Below are 22,941 nucleotides of genomic sequence, written 5' to 3'. Positions count from 1 at the left end.
TATTGACGGGGGCCAAAATTCGAAAGTGTACCCTGCTACCATAATACTAACTGTTATTGGGAGATAAGCCGGTGGCTTAAAAATACAGATGGAAACACACAATATTCTCCCTTTTATGATATTATTATCCAGTATTACATGATACGTACGATCCAATTCAATAAGGTCCAAAAACCAGAAAGACCAGAAACAAAAACTAATGATGTTACAATTAACTTCTATATAGTCATAATCTTTAACTTTATACAAAATTGAAGCATGTTAATACTTTTTATACATGTTTACAAATAAAGTGCGTTTTCTCGAATCATCTATACTAAGAAATATACGAATCTGGAGAATGAGCTGTTTAAACTTTGACATAAAAAATTTACAAGACAATGCTAATTTAGCAAGTAAAAGCTTATCTTTACTATTCATGAGGTTATCTAATTGATAAATATTAGAACGAGTAGTAAAATTAATAGGAATAAACTTCTTTCTAATGGATTTCCAAAAGATAATGTAATTCATCACCTAGCAAATGCTTCGGGCAGAGGTGGCAGACCCTTTGACTACGCTCTATATGCAAGTGCCTACCTTTTTCAATTGGCAACAGATGATTCATAATTCTAAATTTGCACAACATTTTACTCAAACTAAGAGGTAATTTGTCAAGATACTCCTCAAAACAAACATCACTATCAAGCCAATTTTGCAAAAATATGATCTTTAAACATACTTTCCACAATTGATTTATTAAATTAAATGTCTGCATACTAAGCATAAAATATTCAGACATTCTAAGTTAATCAAAAGTATTTTTTACAAAAGAAATCCAAGGAGAAATATGTGTACCATTCATATGCAAAGAAAAAAAATGTATCGTAAAACAAGTTACCAAACTTATCGTACCTTACACCAATAACATAATACTCGAGTCGTAACTTGTAATGCTTAAGGCTGAACATCCAGCTATCCATAAATCATACAGTTTGCAGTTGTAGCTTTCAAATTTATAATCAATTTACAAATAGTCTTAAATATACATCAACAGTGTCATCACTGAGACTTTCAAAAGTTGCTTTAGACATGTTGACTAAACCTTTGTATTTTGCAGATATAAACTGAGTTAAATCATTCAAAAATATCGAAACAAAACGGGTGACAAATTTTAACCTGTGACTACTGAAAATGTACAAGTCATTATTAACCTTAAAGGCATACGCTAGAATTCCCTGTATATGAGATGGGCGAAAATTTTCCCAATAACAGAATTTCTTCAAACTTTGGATATTGAAGGACAATCATCTAAGAAACAAAAATATGCAATAAAAATCATAGGTCATCGGATTCGAAAAAGAGTTATCTGCCCTTGAAAACGTCATTTTTGGGGGAAATGCCGTTTTCAAGGGCAGATAACTCTTTTTCGATACCGGTGACCTATGATTTTTATTGCATTTTTTTGTTTCTTAGATGATTGTCCTTCAATATCCAAAGTTTGAAGAAATTCTGTTATTGGGAAAATTTTCGCACCAAATTCTAGCATACGTCCTTAACACAAGATTTAGCTTTACGATGCATATTATAAATTATTTTCAAACATTTACCGTAAATATTATGCTTTAACAAGTTTTGCCAAAGATGCACTCGGAGTCAAAAGCCTTTTTATAAACAACAAAGGCACAAAATATATTTTTTATTTGAACTAATCAGAATTTTTCAGGAAAAAATATAATCAATAGTACTGTACTGTTTTCGAAAACCAGCCTGCTCTTCATTTAGCAAATTAAAGTTTTCCAAAAAAAAAGTAAATCTTGTATTCAAAACATTGATGAACTATTTACCCAGACAACTAAGAATAGTAATATCTTTGTAGTTATTAGGAACACAGGTATCGCCTTTATTTCTATAAAATAATACTACAACTCCATACATCTAAGAAAATACCAGAATCAAATATCATATTGAACAGCTGACAATAATGATAGTGAACATAGGTAAGGTTCATTGCGGGCATACTTCACATTTTCATTTAAGATGTTATCTTTTATTATTTTTAAGGTATTTGTGCACGTTTGATTAATCGAAAGTAATATGGCGTAACGTCATTTATCCGGATAACGTGGAATAAAGCCTGGACTCGGCATACGGAAACGAGAATCATTTTATGAACCTTTGAGCAAAATCATTGAAATTGCAACGTTCCTATCTTTCTAGAGATAAAACATAATATTAAAAAGTTGGACAAGTAAAATAATTATAAATAATGTATGAAAATCAGCTTGAAATATGCGAGTCTCTTTATACACGGTCAAATATCTTAAAAACAAGCACACGGACTTCTCCACGTTAGTTTATAGTTGTGAAAAGTTTCATGAAAATCTACATTGTACAGAAAATGTATTCACGAAATTTTCACCAAAATTGTGATATTCACATAAACTTCCATTTAGATGAATATCCCGTTCGTTGCAATAATGTAGACATCCAGGGATAATTACAGAAAAAATCTCTGTTAACATAGCATTTCATACGAGGGTCCTGCAAAAAGTTTTATCACTAATGGACTTACATAGCTTCATTGCACATGAATTGTGTGTCCAGTAGTTACGATATCTGTTTATTCTGTGCATATTGCTTTTCACATGACTAAGTTATTACCAGTTGAAATGCTTGCAGTCATATACACGGACCAATTTACTTGTCACAAAATAAAATGGACTAAAAGACTGAAATTCGTTCGGAAGAAGAATGTACAAGCATATTGCATGCCAAGCGTTGATAAACAAACTTATCCATTAATTTGGCCTTAAACGCTGATTTGACCAACAGCATCCAATTCAAAGCGTTGTTTTGTTTACGAAAATTTGCCTTGCTATTCAAATCGGAATAAAATGGTTTACAAACCATTGGAATTAAGAGTAATACGGCTGCGCCAAAAAAACAGGCATTTCTATTGATGCACCCCTTACAGGACACCATTTTTGTTGTAAAATGTTGATGTTAAAACTGTCAAAGCGTTCAGTACTAGCAATCAAAGTTCCCGAAATGTGTCAGACCATACATGGAAAGTATTGACATTTGATTGATGAAAAAATGGAAATAATTTTATTGGTCTGATAAAGTCTTGCTTCCAGACCGCGGTTCCGTAAAATTGTGTTTGCAAGCTTTACTTACAAATTCCGAAAGTCATCTACGATGTTTCATTGACTACATAATATTGTGTGATAAACTCACGGAGAACACCTACCGATTACTTGGTATCAGTTCAAGATCAATAGCAATTAGAATCTGTCAAAACAATTGTAGGAAATGATGTATTAGTTTTAATCTATTGTTAAAATATTCATTTAATGCGCCGATGCAAATAAAAACAAATAACGAGTGAGAGATGTTGTTTTGGCTCCATGCTCTTGTTCACTCAATGAATGTGGCGTGGACGGACTGTAAGGAGGTTACTCTCTGATTTCTTATTTATGCAATGGACAGGAATCTCAACTAGATGATATGAATATTATTGAATTCAGGAATAAAACTTTCTAAACATTACATTAAATGAATTTTACTTATCATTCCTTTCCAAAGGGAATTCGTGTTCAGAAAGTAGTTCGTGTTATAATGTTTGATTTAAAACGGATTTGTAAATTGTTTATTGTTTATATGTTTATTTCTGTCTACGTTTTACAAAGCCATGATATTCACAATTTCTTCAACCATGTCCTAGAAGGTGTAGTGTGTTATAAACATATTCTTTCTGTCAGCTACTCTGAATGTCTCAGAATATTTGAAAGTGGTAAATATGGCGTGAACGTTATGGGGTATAAGAGAAATTTTTTACTGTGCAGTTTATGCTATACCTCAAACATACCGGCGAGGAAAAAAGTGCCTGGAAATGTACTCGCCTGTTTTCATTTAACAGAAACAGGTGAGATCTATTTTTTGTCTTGCTCATAATTACATTTTTTATCAAACATGATACTGAATATTCCATGATCTTTCACCGGAATGAACAATTGCAACATCTTCAAGAGTGGCGATGCCATGAGTCTGGTGTTACAGAGTGAAAGATATTTCGATATCACAAGTGAAAACAACTTCTTGTCATGTACTATGTGGCAAATGTTCCGAACATTTAATTTGAAGCTTTCTTATTTAATAATATATAGTCCTAAATTAATAAGTTTAGCCTCTTTTTTTGCCCAAAGGAGCTCAAAATAGAAAAACACTCAGCGGATCATCACCAGCTTTGGTGTATATAGCATACTTGTTAGGTCTTCTGCTTGTAGCTTTTAAAATAGTAAAATTTTTAAACAACTTCTCATGAATAAATTTATGGATTTTCGCCAACTTGTTCTATAGCATCATTGTGTTGTCTTCTCTTTGATTTATTCAAATGGGTCTGCTTTGTCCCTTTTGTGGGCAGCACAGCTAAAAATAGAAAACAACGCTGCAAACAACATCTTCTCATTTTAATTTAATCTTCAACAAACTCGATTGATAGCATTCTTGAATGGTCCTGTCTCAAAATGATTTTTTTTAGCTAGGCCCCTTCTAAGAACCAAACAGATAAAAATAGGAATGTTTAATAATACTCTTCTCTCGGGTCACTTCATAGATATTCACGAAATTTGGTATGTACCTTGCATTTATGGCCCTGTCTCAAATCTATTGAAATGTTACTGTTTGGTAATGTTTCAGAGCTAAAAACAGAAAAAATCTTACAAACCGCTTCTTATCCTAAATCAACGGATAGATCTTCACAAAATTTCGTCTGTAATACCCTTGTATCATCCTCTCTTAATTTTATTCAAATGATTTTTCTTGTCCCCTTTTAGGGACCACCAGAAATTAAAATAGAAAAAAAATCCGTCTCATATACCACATAATGGATCTCCACCAAACTTGGTCTGTTATATCCTTGTATAACCCTTTCTCAAGTTTGTTGAACTGGTTAGCTTGACCTCTTTTAGAGGCTTCCAGGAAAAAGACTAAAAAAAAACAAAAACAAAAAACTATCAACTGCTTGTTCTCATGATCTGCTTGCTAGAAAAGACAAGACTTGGCTTTTAGCGTCTTTACATAGTATTTTTTTAAATTTGCTCAGATTGTCCTGCTTGGACCGATTTAGGGGGACACAGAAGCTAGAAATGGAAACAACTTCATATGAATTCTTCTCATGTTCCGCTATTTGGACTGCCAAACTTGATATGTAGCATAATTGCATGGTTTTTTCTCCTATTTATCAAACTTTTTCCGCTTGGTAGCTTTTAGAAAATGCTACAATGAAACGATTTTCAACATATTTGAATGAACTAACTTATGTATGTTCATCAAACTTGGTAAGAATCAAGGTCTAAAAGTCACAGTCCTCCTTTGGTGACCGACCTAGACACATTTGGGCATCTTGTTGTTTATAAGCATGCACGAATGTCAGTAAGCATCGAAAAATGGAAACAACGAAACAACTTTCATAAATGTTGGGCATCGAAGGTTTAATCTCTCAAATGTTTAAGTAAGTGTACCACCAAACATGTTTGAGGAGATCTAAATCAAACAGCAGTATGAAAATGACAAGACACCACTTTCTTGGGTTAAGGACATCATTTTCTTTTTACTGTTTTTACGGGAGCGCCGCTTCAACTTTTTAATAAAACAAAATGAAAAATAAAAGTCAATTTCAGTACTTTTATTTTCATTTAACAAACACGCCGATTAATGCAATAAACATTCTTTTTGTATGGTACAGGTATTTAGCTTGATGAAGGTCTTTAGGTTCATGAAAAATGGCGGCCTACATGTAAAAAAAGTCATGCGTGACTTTAACTATGAAAATAAATAAGTTGACAGACCACAATCTTTGGAATAAGTCAGAGATATAGCGAAATCACCGAAAAGCTACGAAAACTGACCTGACATGTATCAATGCTATCTTGTAGATAAACGAATGTCCAAGAATCTCGCGTTTCACATGTACGAGATTTGTTGTCTGTATATTTTAATTGTACAGCGTTTAAATTCATATAGAAAAATACTATAGTTGACAATAAAGAAAACAAAGGAAAAGCAAATTATAAAAGCAAAAATGAGAATAGATTTTGCAAACGCCTGAACACCTCTTTTACGCTGAAGTCTCAAAGTTAAGTAAAGAAAGATTAACAAGTATCCACACTCATTACTTGTTTTGTTCAAAACAAGATGTAATGTCAATACTGAATATGACATGTCCCCCGAGATTGCTTGACAGATTAATACTACAAATGTACAAAGCTCAGACTAGACACCATAACTCGCATAAATAATAAACAGACGTGAAACTCCCGGCAATATGCACATGTTCACTTGATGTATAGCAATACAACCTATAGGAAGATCCTTTCTAAGTACATTAGGACGAGCATACAAAAACTATTGAGGAATGGCAAAAAATATATCCGGCAAAAAGTTAAGGATGTTACTAAGAACCAAACAATTAAAGACAATAACTCTGAGATTACTAAAGAAATCCTGACGAAATTGAGTGTGCACTATCAGATTAAGGTGATCTAAATTTAATTTAAGTTTCATAGTTCTAGATTAAATATGTCACAAGTTATGAAGCAGAATTAGCCATATTTATAGTACCCTATATAGTTAACGCTAGAAACTACTAAGGGCCATAACTCTAGTGTTACTTGGCCAATCTGACTGAAAACTTAACAGGCCTCATTTCACTATAGCGGTGAACATGTATATGAAGTTTTATTTAGATATTCCAAACCACTTCCTAGATATGGCTCCGGATGGACGGACAGAAGACGACAACAAAACTATATCCCTCCGCCTTAGGCGGGGAATAATAAAAGAGAACAATACATAATGATATATCAAGTAATGAATGTTTGGGACTCATAACTTACAAATCTAGTAATTAGTCCCAGAGAAATACTATGAGTCCCAACTCAATGAAGAAAGAACAAATAAAAACACTACATTATAGTGAACAGTTCTTAATGCTTGGCATTTTAACAGCAAGGCATGCATGTATGCTTGTTTTAAACACATGCATTTAATATTTCAGTTTTACAACTTCCGATCTATTCGAAATTTCCATTTCTATTGCTGCTTAAAAATCAATTGAATCTATTTGTAATTAACCATTAGAAGAGTGTCCTGTTTGCAGACAGCTAGTATGAATTTGTTCTTCTCTCACAACCAGCTGACATATAATACGGTTATTTTATGAATTTAGGAACTTTTACAGGATTTTTTTCATGTTTTTTTAATAAGGAATCGAATTAAAAAATGTGTACTTAACCGGCACGTTCACAGAGCGTCTGACTTCGGATTGTTTGGAAGAATACGCTTTTTCCTCGTGCCTATTAAGCGCCCACATAACTTGTACGAACCGCAACGTCTTGCACATTAGTACAAATATGGGCAGTGCTGTTTTTATTCCAAAATCTACCTTTAAATTGATAGGGAATCGATCCTGCGCGAAGCGACGAAAATCGGGATCGATCCATCTACGGTAACATGCGATATACCAAATGAGATATTTACTATCGACTTGAAAACTGTGTCCTTCGGTCCTTGCCGACATTAGACAGCTCTTTTCAAATGTTTAGTTTAATCAGTTAATCATATTTTATTTTGTTTATATACATATTCTATACACACACATGCATCAAACAAACATAAATACATCAATGTAAATATACAAAATGTTTGGGCCAGAAGTTATAACAAAATTATCGGGATGAGTTGAAGTCGGATCGATTCCCGATTGAGGCAGTGTCTTATTTCATATTAAAAAATGCGCAATATTCTAATGTTACATCAACTGTGGTATGTGTATAGTTATCAATGAAAAATGTTTCAACGAGCCAATTTTACAAAACGGATGCAAAAATTACAAAAATACCTATCCTGGGTGAATAATAGAGTATAAAATAGCCATGATGGCCCTAGATCTCTTGCTTGAACAGTTTTGATAGATTGTTATGTTTGTTATATTGTTTTTTAAATAGTGTTAGTGTTTTCTGACAAGAATAGTTTTAAAGTTTCTACTAAATAAATACGGCCAGGTAATGTGTATGTGTGAGAGTATGTGTGTATGTGTTGTAGATAGGGGGTTGGGGGAGGGGTGTAAGACGTTGGAAGAATGATGACATAAGATACTAACAGTTTCCACTACATACATATAGGGAAAAGTGACCACATCCTCTGGCGGCAATGTTTTTTGACGAATCAGAATAATTTGAAGAGTCTTTAAAGCTCAGCAAAGGAACATTTCTAACAAATGATTTTAAGAATAGGCCTGCGTTTCCTGACAAGAATATTTTAAAGATTCTAATGTTTACGTACAGAGAAATGACCATGACTCCTGGCAGTCATGTTTTTTTGACGAATTACAATAATCTGAACAATCGTGATAGAGAGTCACTCAAGAACCATTGGTGTCAAATTACATTAAAATCGGCCCAGCAGTCTCATACATATTTTTTAAGTTTCCACTGAATACAAAATAAAGAAATGTGACCATGCCCTCTGGTAGTTATGTTTTTCGATGAAGTCACAAATAATTGGAACAATATTGGTAGAGGGTTACATAAGGACTAATTGGGTAAATTTATTTCAAAATCGGATAAGCGTTTTCTGAAAAGAGATTTTTTTCTATTTTGTTTAGATCTGGAGGCCCCAATATGCAACCATGTGGAACGGTTTGAACAATTTAGGAAAAAGACTACCTCATGGTTATTTTTTAGACCAAGTTTCATTAACTTCCACCAAAGGGTTACAGATGAAATGTCATTTGAAGAAAAGAGTAGACGGACGGACGGCGAACGGACGGACGCCAGACGGTGAGTGGTCACAATAGCTCACCCGAGCACTTTGTGCTTAGATGAGCTAAACATTAAAGGTAAATATGAAACCTGCAAAAATCTGGAGTTCACAGCAGTAATAAATTGCCCATGCAACCCTCAATAAATATACCACAGTCTCTCTGAGACAGAATGGCAACATAGTGAAAAATCAAAGCAGTTCTTTGTGATGTGAAATTCTAGTCCTGTTCTGATTCAGTCGAACAGTTCCGATCCAGTTGGAGTATAAAATATTTACAAAAAACAACAACAACAAAAAAAAACAACAACAAAAAAAAAAAAAACAACAAACAACACATTATTTCTATATGAAGTGCCAAGTTGTTAATGCAACATTGATGCAAGACTCAAGCTATTTCACTTTTGTAGGCTTGAGCCTGATTTTGATGCTGGCTAGAACTGCAAATGCTGACCTTTTAAGCCTCTCTTTTAATTAAACAAAATGGAATCATGCAACAAATCATCATCTTTACATGAACATTTGATAACAAATGGCTGCATATTTTTTACTCGAAAAATGATGAGTTGAGTACAATAAGCCTAAGCCCCTGCAATTTTGTCAGGTGTGGTGTTGATAGTTGAAAAAAATTCTTGTAATTTAAGTTTATACTAATTTCTTTATTCTCGATTGCGAAACAAGTTCTTACAACTTAGATTAATCGCTCTCGAGACTCATTCCAGATGGAATCATCCTCGAGTTTAGATGTTTTAGTTGTCTTGTAAAATGAAAAACGCAATAAGTAGTTAAAAACAAACTCAAACTCATCACAAATTGCTGTACCTTGTAGAAAAATGATAGAAGTTTGTGATTTTACAAGTTATTCTATTATTCTGAGACCCTGGATGCCCAGGACAAACCTAAGTTATGATTATTTTTGCTATGCTCCAGTATACCTGTGTAAACCTCATTCAAATAATTATTTTTATAATTTGGCTTTATCGATTTTTTTTATTCTGATGTTACTTTGTTCCCAAAAAATTGCTTTACAATGTGCTGAAAACCGCATTAAAAATAACCACCGGTTACGGAACTACACATGGAGTAGCATTATTTATTGAACGCCCCTCGTAGGTGTCTTTTCACAACTGGTTTTCCTGGTAATGTTAAGCTGGTATAACTAGAAAGAATGTCAAGGTGAATGTCAAAGTGAATGTGGTTGTATTTTATAGACCTAGTCATTCCTAGATAGCCTTTAATTGCTTCCTATGTATTGACCGTTCAAATCAATATAAAATAGACCTTGAAATTTGCTATACTGTTTTTTATAGGTTTTAAAATAATATTGATTTAACTTTCACTTACATCTGTAATTTTGTGAAGCGATAATTTCTATATGGTGATTCCAATTCAGATATGACTCTTGTTAATTAATGTCTTTTTCAGATTTTTTTACGCTTTCTTGAAACCTGGTTTATTTACGTATGAAATGCTGTCAAATGCTATAGAAAATCAATCAAAATTAGCAAGGAAACAACTAAACGTTTTAATTATCAGTAGTGTATTTTTATAAAATTGTTATTTTTGAATTGGCTCGTTTAAAGTGATTAACCCACACATCGTAGTGTGAGATCTTAAAATATCCAACTTTTCCTATATTCACCCTTATGTCGCATATTTAATGTTATAACAATGTATTCTTCTTCGAATTCTGTTGAAAATCGTTGTTTTTCTAATAAATCTAAAAGAAAAGCATTCGTCTATGATTTCTGATAAGGGTTTCCCAGTTTATGGAAAAAAAACGAGGTTCCGTTCAGCGAGCACCTTACAAACATTACGTGTCAGTGAGAAAAAATACAGTTATGTTGAGTAATGTGGCAAAATGACGGGTAATGTAACAAAATGGGGCATAATGTATCTAGAGCTAAAATACTTGCGCAATGACATGTTTTGTTGCTTATAAAACATTTTCTCTCATGAATTATGATAATTATCATTTTATATTATTATGGTAATACACATTATCTAGGTAGCATTCAAAGCTAAGTACTGACGCCCTGTACAGCTATCTAAGCGTAATTCTGATCAGTAAGGCTAGTAGAGGCGTAATGTATGTCTGAAATTTATACCAGAGCTAAAATACTTGCAGAGTGACATGATGTATTTCATAAAAACATTTTCTCTCATAAATTGATGAGAAATATTATTTTTATCTATGGTAAACCGCATTATATAGATAGCACTCACAGCAAAGTCCGGCGTATTGATGATGAAAGCCTAGTATATATAGGCGTAATATTGATTGTAAACAGACTTTGTTATGTAACAGTAATTATGTTATATCAAATCAATAAGAGACACAAGTGATGAATGTTTGTTTCAATGAATATGCGTACAATTATTAACCTGTAATCTGATATTGATTCTAAAAGTTTTAAGAATTATAAGATGTTGACCATGTTTTCAAAAGGTCATTATCTAAACATCAATATTTTCTAATTTACTCAGTCCACGTGTCGTTCCTAATGTACTATTTTCATAATAATGTATTAGACGTGCTCTTTTCTTATTACTTTGTTCAAAGTTCCAGTAGCAAACATACGACATAGATTGTATTTTATGTCTTTGTGGATGCATTTTACAGCTTTTAGTCATACAATAACTATCTGCAGTATTAATTTTCAAAGCTGTTTTGACATCTTCATTTCTAAATTCGTAACTAGTGATGGCCATTTATATTTCATACAAATTCTATGTACATGAACATATATGATATATCAGCTTGTAAAAGTGTGCTACAGTGGTTACCAAATTTATTATATACCTATATAAATTCTGTAAAAAATTCGGCTTGTATTTCACAATTAAATATGAACAGACAGAAAAAAATTCCGTATTGTACCTTTTGAATTCCGTATTGTACCTTCCGTATTGTATGCTGCCGGACTATTTTCATTGATATGTATGACCTGACGCAGTTCTATAAATAGCGCACATAAAAACTTCACTAAGTTCCATTTAATATCGATAAACATTGAAGATTTCGTTCAAGAACAAAACAAGAATCAAAATGGTAAAGGTATATAATAAAAGGGTCATTATAACAGTAGCTGGATCTGGGACTTTGTATTCGGCTCTCGTGGATTTTGCAAGGTCGGATCACACTCGGCGCTTGCGCGCCTCGTGAGATCCGATCTGGCAAAATCCACTCGGGCCGAATACTGCATCCCAGATCAAGCTACTGTTATAACAACCCTATTATATCTGCATTTGAATTATATAGGAAATATTTATATTTTGACCTGCCCGAATCAGCGTTCATCGTCATTTTGGCGACCTAAACATGTTAGTCAGATTGCAGTGGTAAAATTACCAGCAAACTGCTGTTACGTAATATGCAAAAGTGTATTAATGTACAATTTTCAATGCGCTTTACTAGTAATAACTGCTACATGAAATTATAACAAGTAAGTTGTTATTAATTCAAGATCATCTAATGTATTTGCTATTGAACCATGAATGCATTACAAAAGGCTTAAGGAACACTAAACAAAAAGAGGTGAGAGTTATTAAGACACTGCATTTCAGTAGCATTTTGCTTGAATAATTTCAGATACAGTACGTGAAAATTTAGCACAAGGAAAGCCAGCTTCGCAATGCTCCACATACTCCATTGATGGTAAAGGCAACGCCACGTCTGATCTTGCTGTTGATGGTTTTTGGGAAGCAAACATGACACTATACTCTGACTCTTTTATGTGTACACACACTAGTATACAACATCAATCGTGCCTTGGTGAATCTTGGTGGATGGTAGACTTGGAACAAATATACCCAGTTTCAGAAGTCGTCATCTTGAATAGAGGGGACTGTTGCTGTAAGTGCATGTCTTTTAAGTAATACAGTATAGAAAGCAATGCAGCTGTGGTAGAGGAAAAAACTTACACAATCTTAAGTTTGCAAGTGAAATGATTCAAAAGCTATGATGGCAGGTGAAATACATAACTCTTTTCAGTGAACTGGAAGACAGAGATTACCCTTTTAGTGATCAACAGAGTAACACCCTTCTTAGCGACCAAAGGAAAAAAAGTAAGCAAGGGAAAAAACTATAACTCGTCTTAGCTAGCAAGAGAAAAAAAAAATGAGAAAAAAAAAACGATAATTCTTCTTAGCGAGCGAGAAAACAAAATATGCAAGAGAAAAAACTATGACTCTTCTTAGCGGGCGAGAAAAAATAAGAAAGAGAAAACACTTTATCCTGTCACTCGCAGTATTTTCGGTCCGATATCAGGGTGCCGTATATCTTTCTTGATATACCGTCAGTTGACACGTGACCAGTGATATACGGTCAGTTGATCATATGACCTTATGATCGAAATTGTTGTCATAAGAAATTTTGCATTGAAACCATCACCATTGTGTTGGAAATGTCCGAACTAAGAAAATGAGTGGTCAAATAATGAGTTTTTATTCAAAAACGAAGAAGTTATTGCAATTTTGTCGGTGATTACGTCATTATATAAGTGACGTCATTACGAATATGACGTCATTAAAACGGTTGTCGCACACTTATTTTTGTAAAATAAATTGCCAAATATCGGAAAATGAAGTAATGACAAGATAAATAGAATAATAGGTTAGTGCCTAAGATGGAGAAAGTTTATCTGGCTCGGCTCCGGACGTTATCAGGTTCGCCTTCGTCTCACCCGATAACCTCCTCCACCTCGCCAGATAAACTTTCTCATCTACGGCACTAACCTTTTATTCTCTATATAACTCTTCTTAGCGAATGAGAGTAAAACTCTTCTGATCGAGCAAAAGACGAATAGAACTATTTACCGAACAATATAAAATGCAAATTTTCTTAGCGCGTCAGATAAAAGTATACGTATTATGAGTGAGCTAGGGAAAAGTTATAGCATTCTTAGCGAGCAAGAGAAAAATATAACTACATGTGTATTTATTATGTAAGAAAATAACCTTTTTAGTGAGCATGAGAAAAATATAACTCTAGAAAATAAAACTCGGTTATTATAGCCCGCAAAGTGACATTGCCGCAAACAGTAATTTTATCAATCATTTGAAGCAATGATTTCATTTGGCACGACACAATGCTTGTTTCCCCTTGCTTAGTATAGATCATGGTGGTACGTGTAAAGTGAACTGCTGATTGGGTGTTACCTTCTTAATTATCCTTCAGTTATATATCGGTTGTGCTTACACTAAACGTGTAGCCCTTCTATCACACGAAATAAATATTCCTTACTAAAATAGTCCGTACAAATATTGGTCAAACCGCGAAATTAAATTCCAACGAAGCAGTCAAATATCAAATCGTTTTATGTTCAAATGTCAACTTCAACTGTTACGTCAGAGGGTAACAATTTCTGGTTACAGTAGATAAAAGTAACAGAAAGACAAACCAGCAACTATTAACAATAACAAAATTTTATTCATGAATTTAAGTAGCAATTCAAATACCTTCAAAAATATCAAAGAGTTGTAAAATCCAATAGCATGTATGAATAGTCCGAATCCTGTCTAGGTCAAATTTAAATCCAATCAGAATAAATTCACAAATCCTTCAAATAATCTAAACAGATTCCACATAATTATTTTAGTTATTAAGAATCAAAATTTATTATTCCTCCTACTTTCAAAGTTCTTTTTAATCCAAAAACATTTTTTAACATAAATCCTTCAAATAATCCTTTAAAATATCAAATATCCACACCGGTAATATTTTGTTATTAAGAAATACAGGAAAGTTTTATCAATATCTACAATCTAAGTTCTTAGGTTCTTTGTTCTAAGTTCTGTTTTAATCCTCAAACATCTCACTATTTATTGTATCATGCGAGAGGTCCCGGGTTCATATCTCGGATGAGCCCCCAATTTCTGTTACGTCAGAAGGTAACAATTTCTTGTTACAGTAGATAAAAGTAACAGAAAGACAAACCAGCAACTATTAACAATAACAAAATTTTATTCATGAATTTAAGTATCAATACAAGTACCTTCAAACATGTCAAAGAGCTGTAAAATCCAATAATATGTATAAATAGTCCAAATCCTGTCTAGGTCAAATTTAAATCCAACCAGAATAAATTCTACAATGTTTCACACAGTTCAAAAGTAACTTTAGTATATCCAAAATTTATAATTCCTCTCTTCAAAGATAACTATTTAAATCCAGAAATTTTTAATATAAATCCTTCAAATAATCCTTCAAAATATCAAATATCCAAACTGGTAATATTTTGTTATTAAGAAATACAGGAAAGTTTTATCAATATCTACAATCTAAGTTCTTAGGTTCTTTGTTCTAAGTTCTGTTTTAATCCTCAAACATCTCACTATTTATTGTATTATGGAAGGTTCCAGAATTTTCATGTAACACTAAGAATAAAAAGAACTTTCTGGAAAAATCAAGGAGAATCATTTCTAAAAATAATTATTACACACTGTTTATCAATTCTGTAGTAGAATGTTCTGGAATAAAGTAGAATTTTATAGTAGATACAGGATGATGTCTTAAAACAAGGTTAGTAAGCAATAATTTGCCTCAGGGGAAAATGACATATACATAACACAATGCATTGATATCCCCACGAAACAACCATATTTATCCAAACCACGAAATTTTGAACCAAAGAAATTTAATGATTTCAGAACACAATGGACGAAATTGTGAAACATAGTTAATCATGATTGTTTAATTGATATGTTATTAATATATAGACTTAAATTACACACATTGACTCAAGATTTAGTATGTCTTTTTTCGATTTTCAACCATACCCACACACTTTAGGTCATGTGGTAACTGTTAAACTGGTCATTATTTCAGACACCTATACGAGGGTCATTCTAAAATAATGACAGTCATGCTGGAATATGGTACACAGTCTGTAGACATCCCTTCAAAGTATTCGCCCTTGACTCCATACACTTCCGCAGTGCAGAACGTTCCAGAGTAGCTTCCCCATGGTATGGTCATAAGAAACTGAAAAATACCACTCCCAAGTGCTTCATTCGATAAATATTTGCGCCCAGTCAGCATCTTTTTCTGCCTTGGGAAAAGGACAATGTCACAAGGACTTAGATCTGGTGAATAAGCGGGATGGTTGGTTTCTACCATTTTTTATCTCTCAGAATTTTTTGAATGATGGTAATTTGGTGAGCCGCAGTGTTGTCATGGATCAACTGAAGCCCGCGAAGACCAGTCCTTAGACGCATAGTTTAGTGTTTTCGTTTAACATCTTTCAGTATTTTTTTTTCTATAAGACATTCCAATGATTGACTTTCCTGACAGTTTAGGACCTTTTACAACAGTGCCACGTTAGTTAAGGAAGATGGAATACAAAACCATTTTGACACTTTTAGTTTTTTTTTGCAATTACTGCGTACGGTCACCATTTTGCAGCCACTAGCTGTTGTCAAAGTAAACCTGTTCCTCATAAAGGTATATTAGTATCCGGGTCTCATCTCCTGTTAGGAGCTGTGACATTATGCGAACGTCTAAGGTTGAGAACATTTGATTTTATTGACCTTTTGCTCTTCGGTTAACATGTGAGGCTCCTCGGTTAACATGTGAGGCACTCCTCAGTTAACATGTGAGGCACCTACAGGGCACAAACCATTTTTAAACCCAAATGCTTGATGAGAATCTTATAAGTTTTCCCCGTTGACATGCCAAGAAAAGATGTTATCACAGACACTGGCGCCTTCATCAATCAGGCATCTTACAGCAGCAATTTTCTTTGACGTCATTGCTGTTTTGTGCCTGCCAGGAGGAGCCCTGTCTTTAAGGACTGCCTAAATATTTATAAATTTACATTCCCACCTGTAAACAGTTTTCTCTGATAGTGCATGCTTTCCATATGATGTATGCAGTTCACTGAGTATCTGTATAATAAGTATTTCTAAAGAACAACGTACTTTAGTGTACGCTCTAAGTTTGGATTTAGCTACAATTATTTTGCTAAGTGTATATGACTACACCTAATACAAAACTAAATATCTCAGAAACGGTACGATAATTTTCAATAAAGCTTTGCAGGATTATAAAGGAGTCATTCATGTATCATTCATATAAAACACGAGTTTCTTGCTGTCAAACTTCTACGGAAGCGTGCGATTGTCATTTTTAGAACGGCCCTCGTATTCACAAAATGTATGTCTGTTTTCCATTCTCATTCGTAAAATGTTCGACGTAGTCCCAAGAAGAAAGTCCTTCCACTATAATTATATATGTCATTGTCACTTAATCATGATTGCCGCAGTTGATCGAGATTTAAATGGGAAGCTGCAAATTGCAAAGGTAAATTATCATGTACTTTTAATCGTTGTTACACATAGAATTGTTTAACAGCTCTGTAGAGCTCTGCAGAGCTCTTCAGAGCTTATGTTGTGTTCCACAAAGGGAATATAGATATTTTATACCTTTTCGTTATGGTTTTATTCCAGGGGACCGGCTACACAATATCAGTGTCACTGTTGGAGAAACATACCAGGACATGTGTATGTGTGGAGAATTTGAGGGACCTGGTAGAGCAGGAGAAATCGTTAACATCACATGTGTGACACCATTAATTGGACAATACGTGCGAATAAGTAAACCCACTCCGTATTCGCTAACACTCTGTGAAGTGGCAGTTTACCGCTAAGACTGTCTAATCAAGTCAATCTGAAGCGTTAAAGTGTGGATAATAGGAAATATAAAATGTATCTCGATGAAGGTTAAATTAGAAAATGAGAGTATTATAGTTGATAGAGATTTTATTTTTGTAAATGGAAACAATATCTTAATTCACTGTGCATCTAGTAAAATATTCCGGCAAGCATTTTGAAAGGTTAATACCATTATTCAAACTGATACTGGCGCTTTTATCACGATATTTCTCTATGACTGAAGTTGGGAAATTACAAAGAGCATGTCGAAACACCGGATCAATGTACTGAAAATGATGTAGTAGTGTGCCTTTCCTTAAAAAGCTGTGTAGTACGTTTTTTCAATCAGTCAATGTATCTAAGATACCTGGCGCCTTCATCAATCAAACATCTTGCAGCAGCAATTTTCTTTGACGTAATTGCTGTTTTGGGCCTGCCAGGACGAACCCTGTCTTTAAGGACTCCTAACCATTTTTCGGCGACGCCGTCTAAATTCGTTTTCGTTTTCCTATGCCACGTGACTTCAGTTTGCCAATCAAACTACTTGATAACGCATTATAGATAATTTATCAAAACGGAAGATTTATGCAACACTCTGCCTGATTGGACGAGAGTGTCAATTTCTTTCACTCTGTTGACTGTGCTACGCTGAGTGAAATGTAGACAAAGCGTTTATCCTAAAAACGCTGCTCACAGTTTGAAAGTCAACTTTGGCTCAGTATATTTAGCAAGAATATTGATATATCTCAAAATAATAAGTAAGTTTAATAAATATGATAAAAACCTGTTCAAATACCAACATATATCAAATTAAAGAAAGAGCTGAATACGGTCTGCGTATCACATGAATAAGGGTGTGATAAGAGTCTTTTATGTAGAGAAGTGCTTTTTAAAAGATTTTCCTTGTTACAATTGTCGTCTGTATATGAAAAGGTTTCTTGCTTTTTTGACTTATTCAGTTTGCATATTAAAATGAGTACTTGTTTGCTTTGATATATTTGTTACAAATTATTTAACTGATTTGTTATATATGATTTTTTTTTTAGTATTGTATGCAAGTATTGAACTCATTTGAAATCTGTTTCATTATATATATGCTATATAATGACTGAATCTCATTTTACACTGAAATGAAGGTACGTTGCATACAGTTTATCTATGTGATATAACTACGGTCAAACTTTGCTTATGCGGTCAAAATTTGCTTATGAAACAGAAATATTGAAATAATAACAATTGTATGTTTTGCTTGAACTTCACTTTTTATAGGTGTGACGTCATTGTCCAAAGATTTACGAATAGCGAATATGCATTTGTTAAAGCGGGATCAGTTGGCCTATTTTAGAAATAAATAAAATAATAAATAAAAAAATCCTTTAATTGATTTTTTCTCATATATTCTAATCAAACTTGATTTGTAGCATCTTTATTAGGCCGGCAGCCAACTTTGTTCAGCTGGGACATTTGACCCCTTTTAGGGGCTGCTAGAGCTAAAACTAGAAATGCCTTTATACAGCGTCTCATGAACAGCTTGGTGGATCTTTGTCATACTTGGTCTGGAGCATCATTATAAGGTCCTCTTCCAAATTTATTTATATAGGAACTTGGGCCCTATTAGGGACCACTATAGCTAAAAGTAGATATGCCTTTCTTCGCATTAACCACTAAAATGTAATGGATTTTTATCAAACTCGATGTGTAACAATATCGTAAGGTCTCCTGCTATTTTGTTACAAATGGGGATAGGGACCAATTTAGCTAAAAATATAAACACGTTTAATAACCTCTTCTCATGAACCGCTTTATGAATCTTCATCGAACTACTGCTGTAATTATTCGTCTAAGGATAAACGAAACAAAATTGCAACCCTACGAAACCTTTGCGAAAAATTAAAAGAGAACTATTTAAATTGTTAAAGTGCGGTGTTTAGTTTTGCAATTTGAAAAATGTTAGATGAAAGATGAATGTTAGATGAAAAATTTATAAACTTCTTTCCTTATTACAATTCGCCGACCATCATTTTTAAAGATATTTCTTGTTAAATTTACGTTCCCACCTGTAAACAGTTTTCTCTGATACTGCATGTTTCCCATATGATGAATACAGTTCACTGAATATCTGCATTGCAGGTATTTCTAAAGAACAACGTACTTTAATGTACACTCTAATTTCGGCTTTAGCTACATGTATTTTGCTTAGTGATACAAAAGTAAATATCTCCGAAACGGATATTTATATATGTTTTCTTATTAGGCGTAAAAAAACATTGTTTGTTTCGTGTAACATGCTAAAAATAGGGTAGGTAGGTCAGTATTTTTTTTTATCAAGTTGGACATTTCGGAAATTATTTTCGTCAAATAATGAATACAAATTAGGAGAGTATGCCTTTAGAGCAGCAGTAAGTTGATTTCTAACATCTATGACCATGTTTAAAGCATAAAAAGTGCAGTTTTGCAACTTTCTGTTAAAGAGTTGAAATAAATTCTCCAATGCCGTAAAAGCATTTAGGGTCTGGCCAAAAATTTAGGGTAGGTCGGGATACCGAAAACAAACAATTTTTACGCCTGATGTAAGTTAAACCTACTTTTCGCATGTGTCTCATTTTATTCAATAGCTACAAATGATTGTCTATGTGGAATATGCTTTTAAATTATATTTTTATTGTCATTTTAATAAAGAATACCATAGTTGCTTTCAAATTATATTTTTACAAAAAATACCATAGTTGTTACATCGATATACGTGTGTGAACATTAGTTTGTAAGAAAAGCTATTTAATTACCTTACCTTTAGAAGCTTTATATACATGGTACATAAAATATGTGACACTTTATGTAAAAGTTTGAAACAGACATATAGCAATTAATTTGAAATTTTAAAAGACCACCACGTATTATAACTTAATATATCTGTTGTCAAAAATGTACCTAACAATTGCTGTTTCCCTATACAATATTCATGATCAGTCCTTTTTAAGACTCATGAAACTTCCTGCAATCTCATTTTGTTAGTGAAACAATATTAATTTTGTCGGTGAAAACAACTGCAACTTTACATAATAAATGAGGAGAAATATCGATTTCATTTGACTCCATTGTATACACTAGAATAATAAAGCGATGTGGTTTATTGTTGAAAAATCAATTTGATAATGTCAGTCCGAAGCTTTCATTAAAATATAAATACCACAACTGTAATATGAACCACAAATCAATACAAAAAATCATAAGTGTTTGCAAATAAATTTTAAGGATTGTCAATAAGCAACTCCAGAACATTCTTGATTGGGTAATAGAAAAGGGATATCAGCTGGAAAATCTTTATGATATATAGAAAATAATAATTTTCCGTTTTTCAATCTTTTTGATCTCTGACCATCATGAGCAAGCCATATATTCATATTTGACATTTTGCCTGTGTTTTGCTTTGTTTTGAGATGTAAGGTTTCTGTTGCTATTGCGTATATAAGGGTTTCACTGGCGAAGATAAGTTTTATTTACACTGTCCTGTGACTTTGGTAGAGGTAAGAATGAGGTTAGGTGCACCATAAACCGGTTCAAGCTCCCCAGTGGTGGTTTTGCCACTGACCGTTCTAAGGTGGTGCTCCACTGTATTCCTTTACTTGTTCGTTTTGTTCTAGTATGTTTGCTTTGTGAGTCAGTGTGTTGGTGTGTTTGCTTTGTGTGAGAGTGTGTGTGAGTGGTCGTGTGCGCGTGCGCGTGCGCTTGCTGGGTTAATGTTTGGGGAGGCTTCGTTTTTGGAACGTGGCTTTCCCTGTTGGATATTTATCTTTGTGTTTTAATATAAATAAAAACAATGGGATTACATTGTATCAAACTAGTATTTCTTAAATGAAGAAAAAAAAACTCACAAAATGTTTATTATTGATGGTTGTTGATAGTTACAAATTACAATAATATTGTTCCAATCAATGTTCAATAGATGAACGATTCAATTCATGAATCAATAGTTCAGCATAACTATATGGAAGTCAAATGTACCCACACGCACTTAAAACTTAACTCATTTCGTTTCTCCCATAAATTACTGAAACTTCTATTCATATTGTGTTTTCTATGTCATGTAGTTGCTGAACACGTATAAGGTTATAAATCATTGAAAACGACCACATCGCCACACAAAAGTGGGTATTTTGGAAAAGCAAAAACTTAATATCGTTAAATCATGCTCTCTTAGGTCTCTAGAGTCCAGATTATCTGATTGATGTACACGACAACTGTCAGAATATTTGTTTCTATGAAATCTAATTAATATTTTAAGGGTGCTTCGTGTCCTAAAATAACGTCACTAGGTTGCGAAATAGAAACAAAATCATTTTAAAGACTTTTACTTACAAACTAAAGTTTTATGATATTATGAACCACAAAACATGATGATCTTGATCTTGAATGCGTTTTCTCTGGATCTGATACATTATGCTATTTTTTTTCGGATTTAACAACGTAATTTCAGTTATATAACGGCGAAAATTAACCTAACCAGTGTTCCTGGATTCTGTACTAGTACTAACCTGTTCTCCGCAACTAACTGCCACTGTGTCAGAGGTTGAGGACGGAATGACTTCTTACACTATGTTTTCTTGCAAATCGTCATGGAGACCTAGTCTAGCATATGACCCCAAAAAAATATTAATATTATTATTAGCGTATGATGGTCCGGTTTCAAATTTTACATAGACAAAAACATATTTTGGGTGCGTTTCTTGTGGATAAGATACTAGATAATGCTTTCAGGTTTGACACCGTATTTCTACGTAATTTCAGTTTTTTAACAGCGAAAAATAAATTTAACTCCTGTTTCTGGATTCTCTACCAGTACTAACCTGTTCTCCACAAGTAACTGCCACTGTGTCAGAGGTGGATGACGGAAAGACTTCTTGCACTATGTTTTCTTGCAAATTGTAATGGAGACCTAGTCTAGCATATGACCCAAGACAATCTCATTCCAAAATTATTACAAATATTCTAACCAATATTCATCTTAGTCGAAAAAATATGTAGCCTCTAAAATGCATATGACCCGTCTATGGCTGGACCTTAGGATTTAGTTCTACAGTCCAGGTTCGGGCTGCCCAAAACTGATTAATCTGTCCACTTTTAAATTAAAACAAAAACCATCTCTACTTGAAATAAATCAATGAAAAACGTAGTATTACGTGATAATAAAGCTTCTAAAACCACAAATATTATTGATACAATATGCATTCTGCTGTACTTTTGTCAATATATGATTTACCAGACACAGTACAAAGATTTTCTATGGACAAGTTAACTAGATGATAAAGTTCCAAACTTTACCAATATTTTGACCAGGTTTTGTGTACATTAAATAGCAAGTGTTAATAAGATTCTGTTCATATTTGACTTAGTTGCCTATATTTGTCCCTGTATATCACCGGTTTAAGCTTAAAATAAATATAAAGACAAACATTTTAACCAGAATTTATGCAGATCAGGAAAAACTCG

The 22,941-nt window shown here is 33.3% G+C and overlaps 1 protein-coding gene across 1 annotated transcript; it reads left to right on the top strand.

Annotated features, from left to right (window-relative positions):
• The first annotated feature begins 2,884 nt into the window (after window positions 1–2,884).
• LOC123554358 (fucolectin-like) lies at window positions 2,885–21,306 on the top strand. Its single transcript, XM_045344437.2, has 3 exons — window positions 2,885–3,907; window positions 12,395–12,658; window positions 17,251–21,306. Exons 1-3 carry the CDS (start codon window positions 3,538–3,540, stop codon window positions 17,448–17,450), a joined length of 834 nt encoding a protein of 277 aa, XP_045200372.2. The 5' UTR covers window positions 2,885–3,537; the 3' UTR covers window positions 17,451–21,306.
• The last annotated feature ends 1,635 nt before the right edge of the window (window positions 21,307–22,941 follow it).

Source organism: Mercenaria mercenaria, chromosome 7, assembly GCF_021730395.1.
Source record: "Mercenaria mercenaria strain notata chromosome 7, MADL_Memer_1, whole genome shotgun sequence".
NCBI lineage: Eukaryota > Metazoa > Mollusca > Bivalvia > Venerida > Veneridae > Mercenaria > Mercenaria mercenaria.
This window is presented reverse-complemented; position numbering and strand designations above follow the sequence as displayed.

Excerpts from the sequence above, each read along its gene's own strand:
- LOC123554358 (XM_045344437.2), top strand. The coding sequence starts at position 3,538 with ATGAATTTTACTTATCATTCCTTTCCAAAGGGAATTCGTGTTCAGAAA. Across the intron at positions 3,908-12,394 it reads TTTTCATTTAACAGAAACAG|ATACAGTACGTGAAAATTTA; the intron begins GTGAGATCTATT and ends GAATAATTTCAG. Across the intron at positions 12,659-17,250 it reads GAATAGAGGGGACTGTTGCT|GGGACCGGCTACACAATATC; the intron begins GTAAGTGCATGT and ends GTTTTATTCCAG.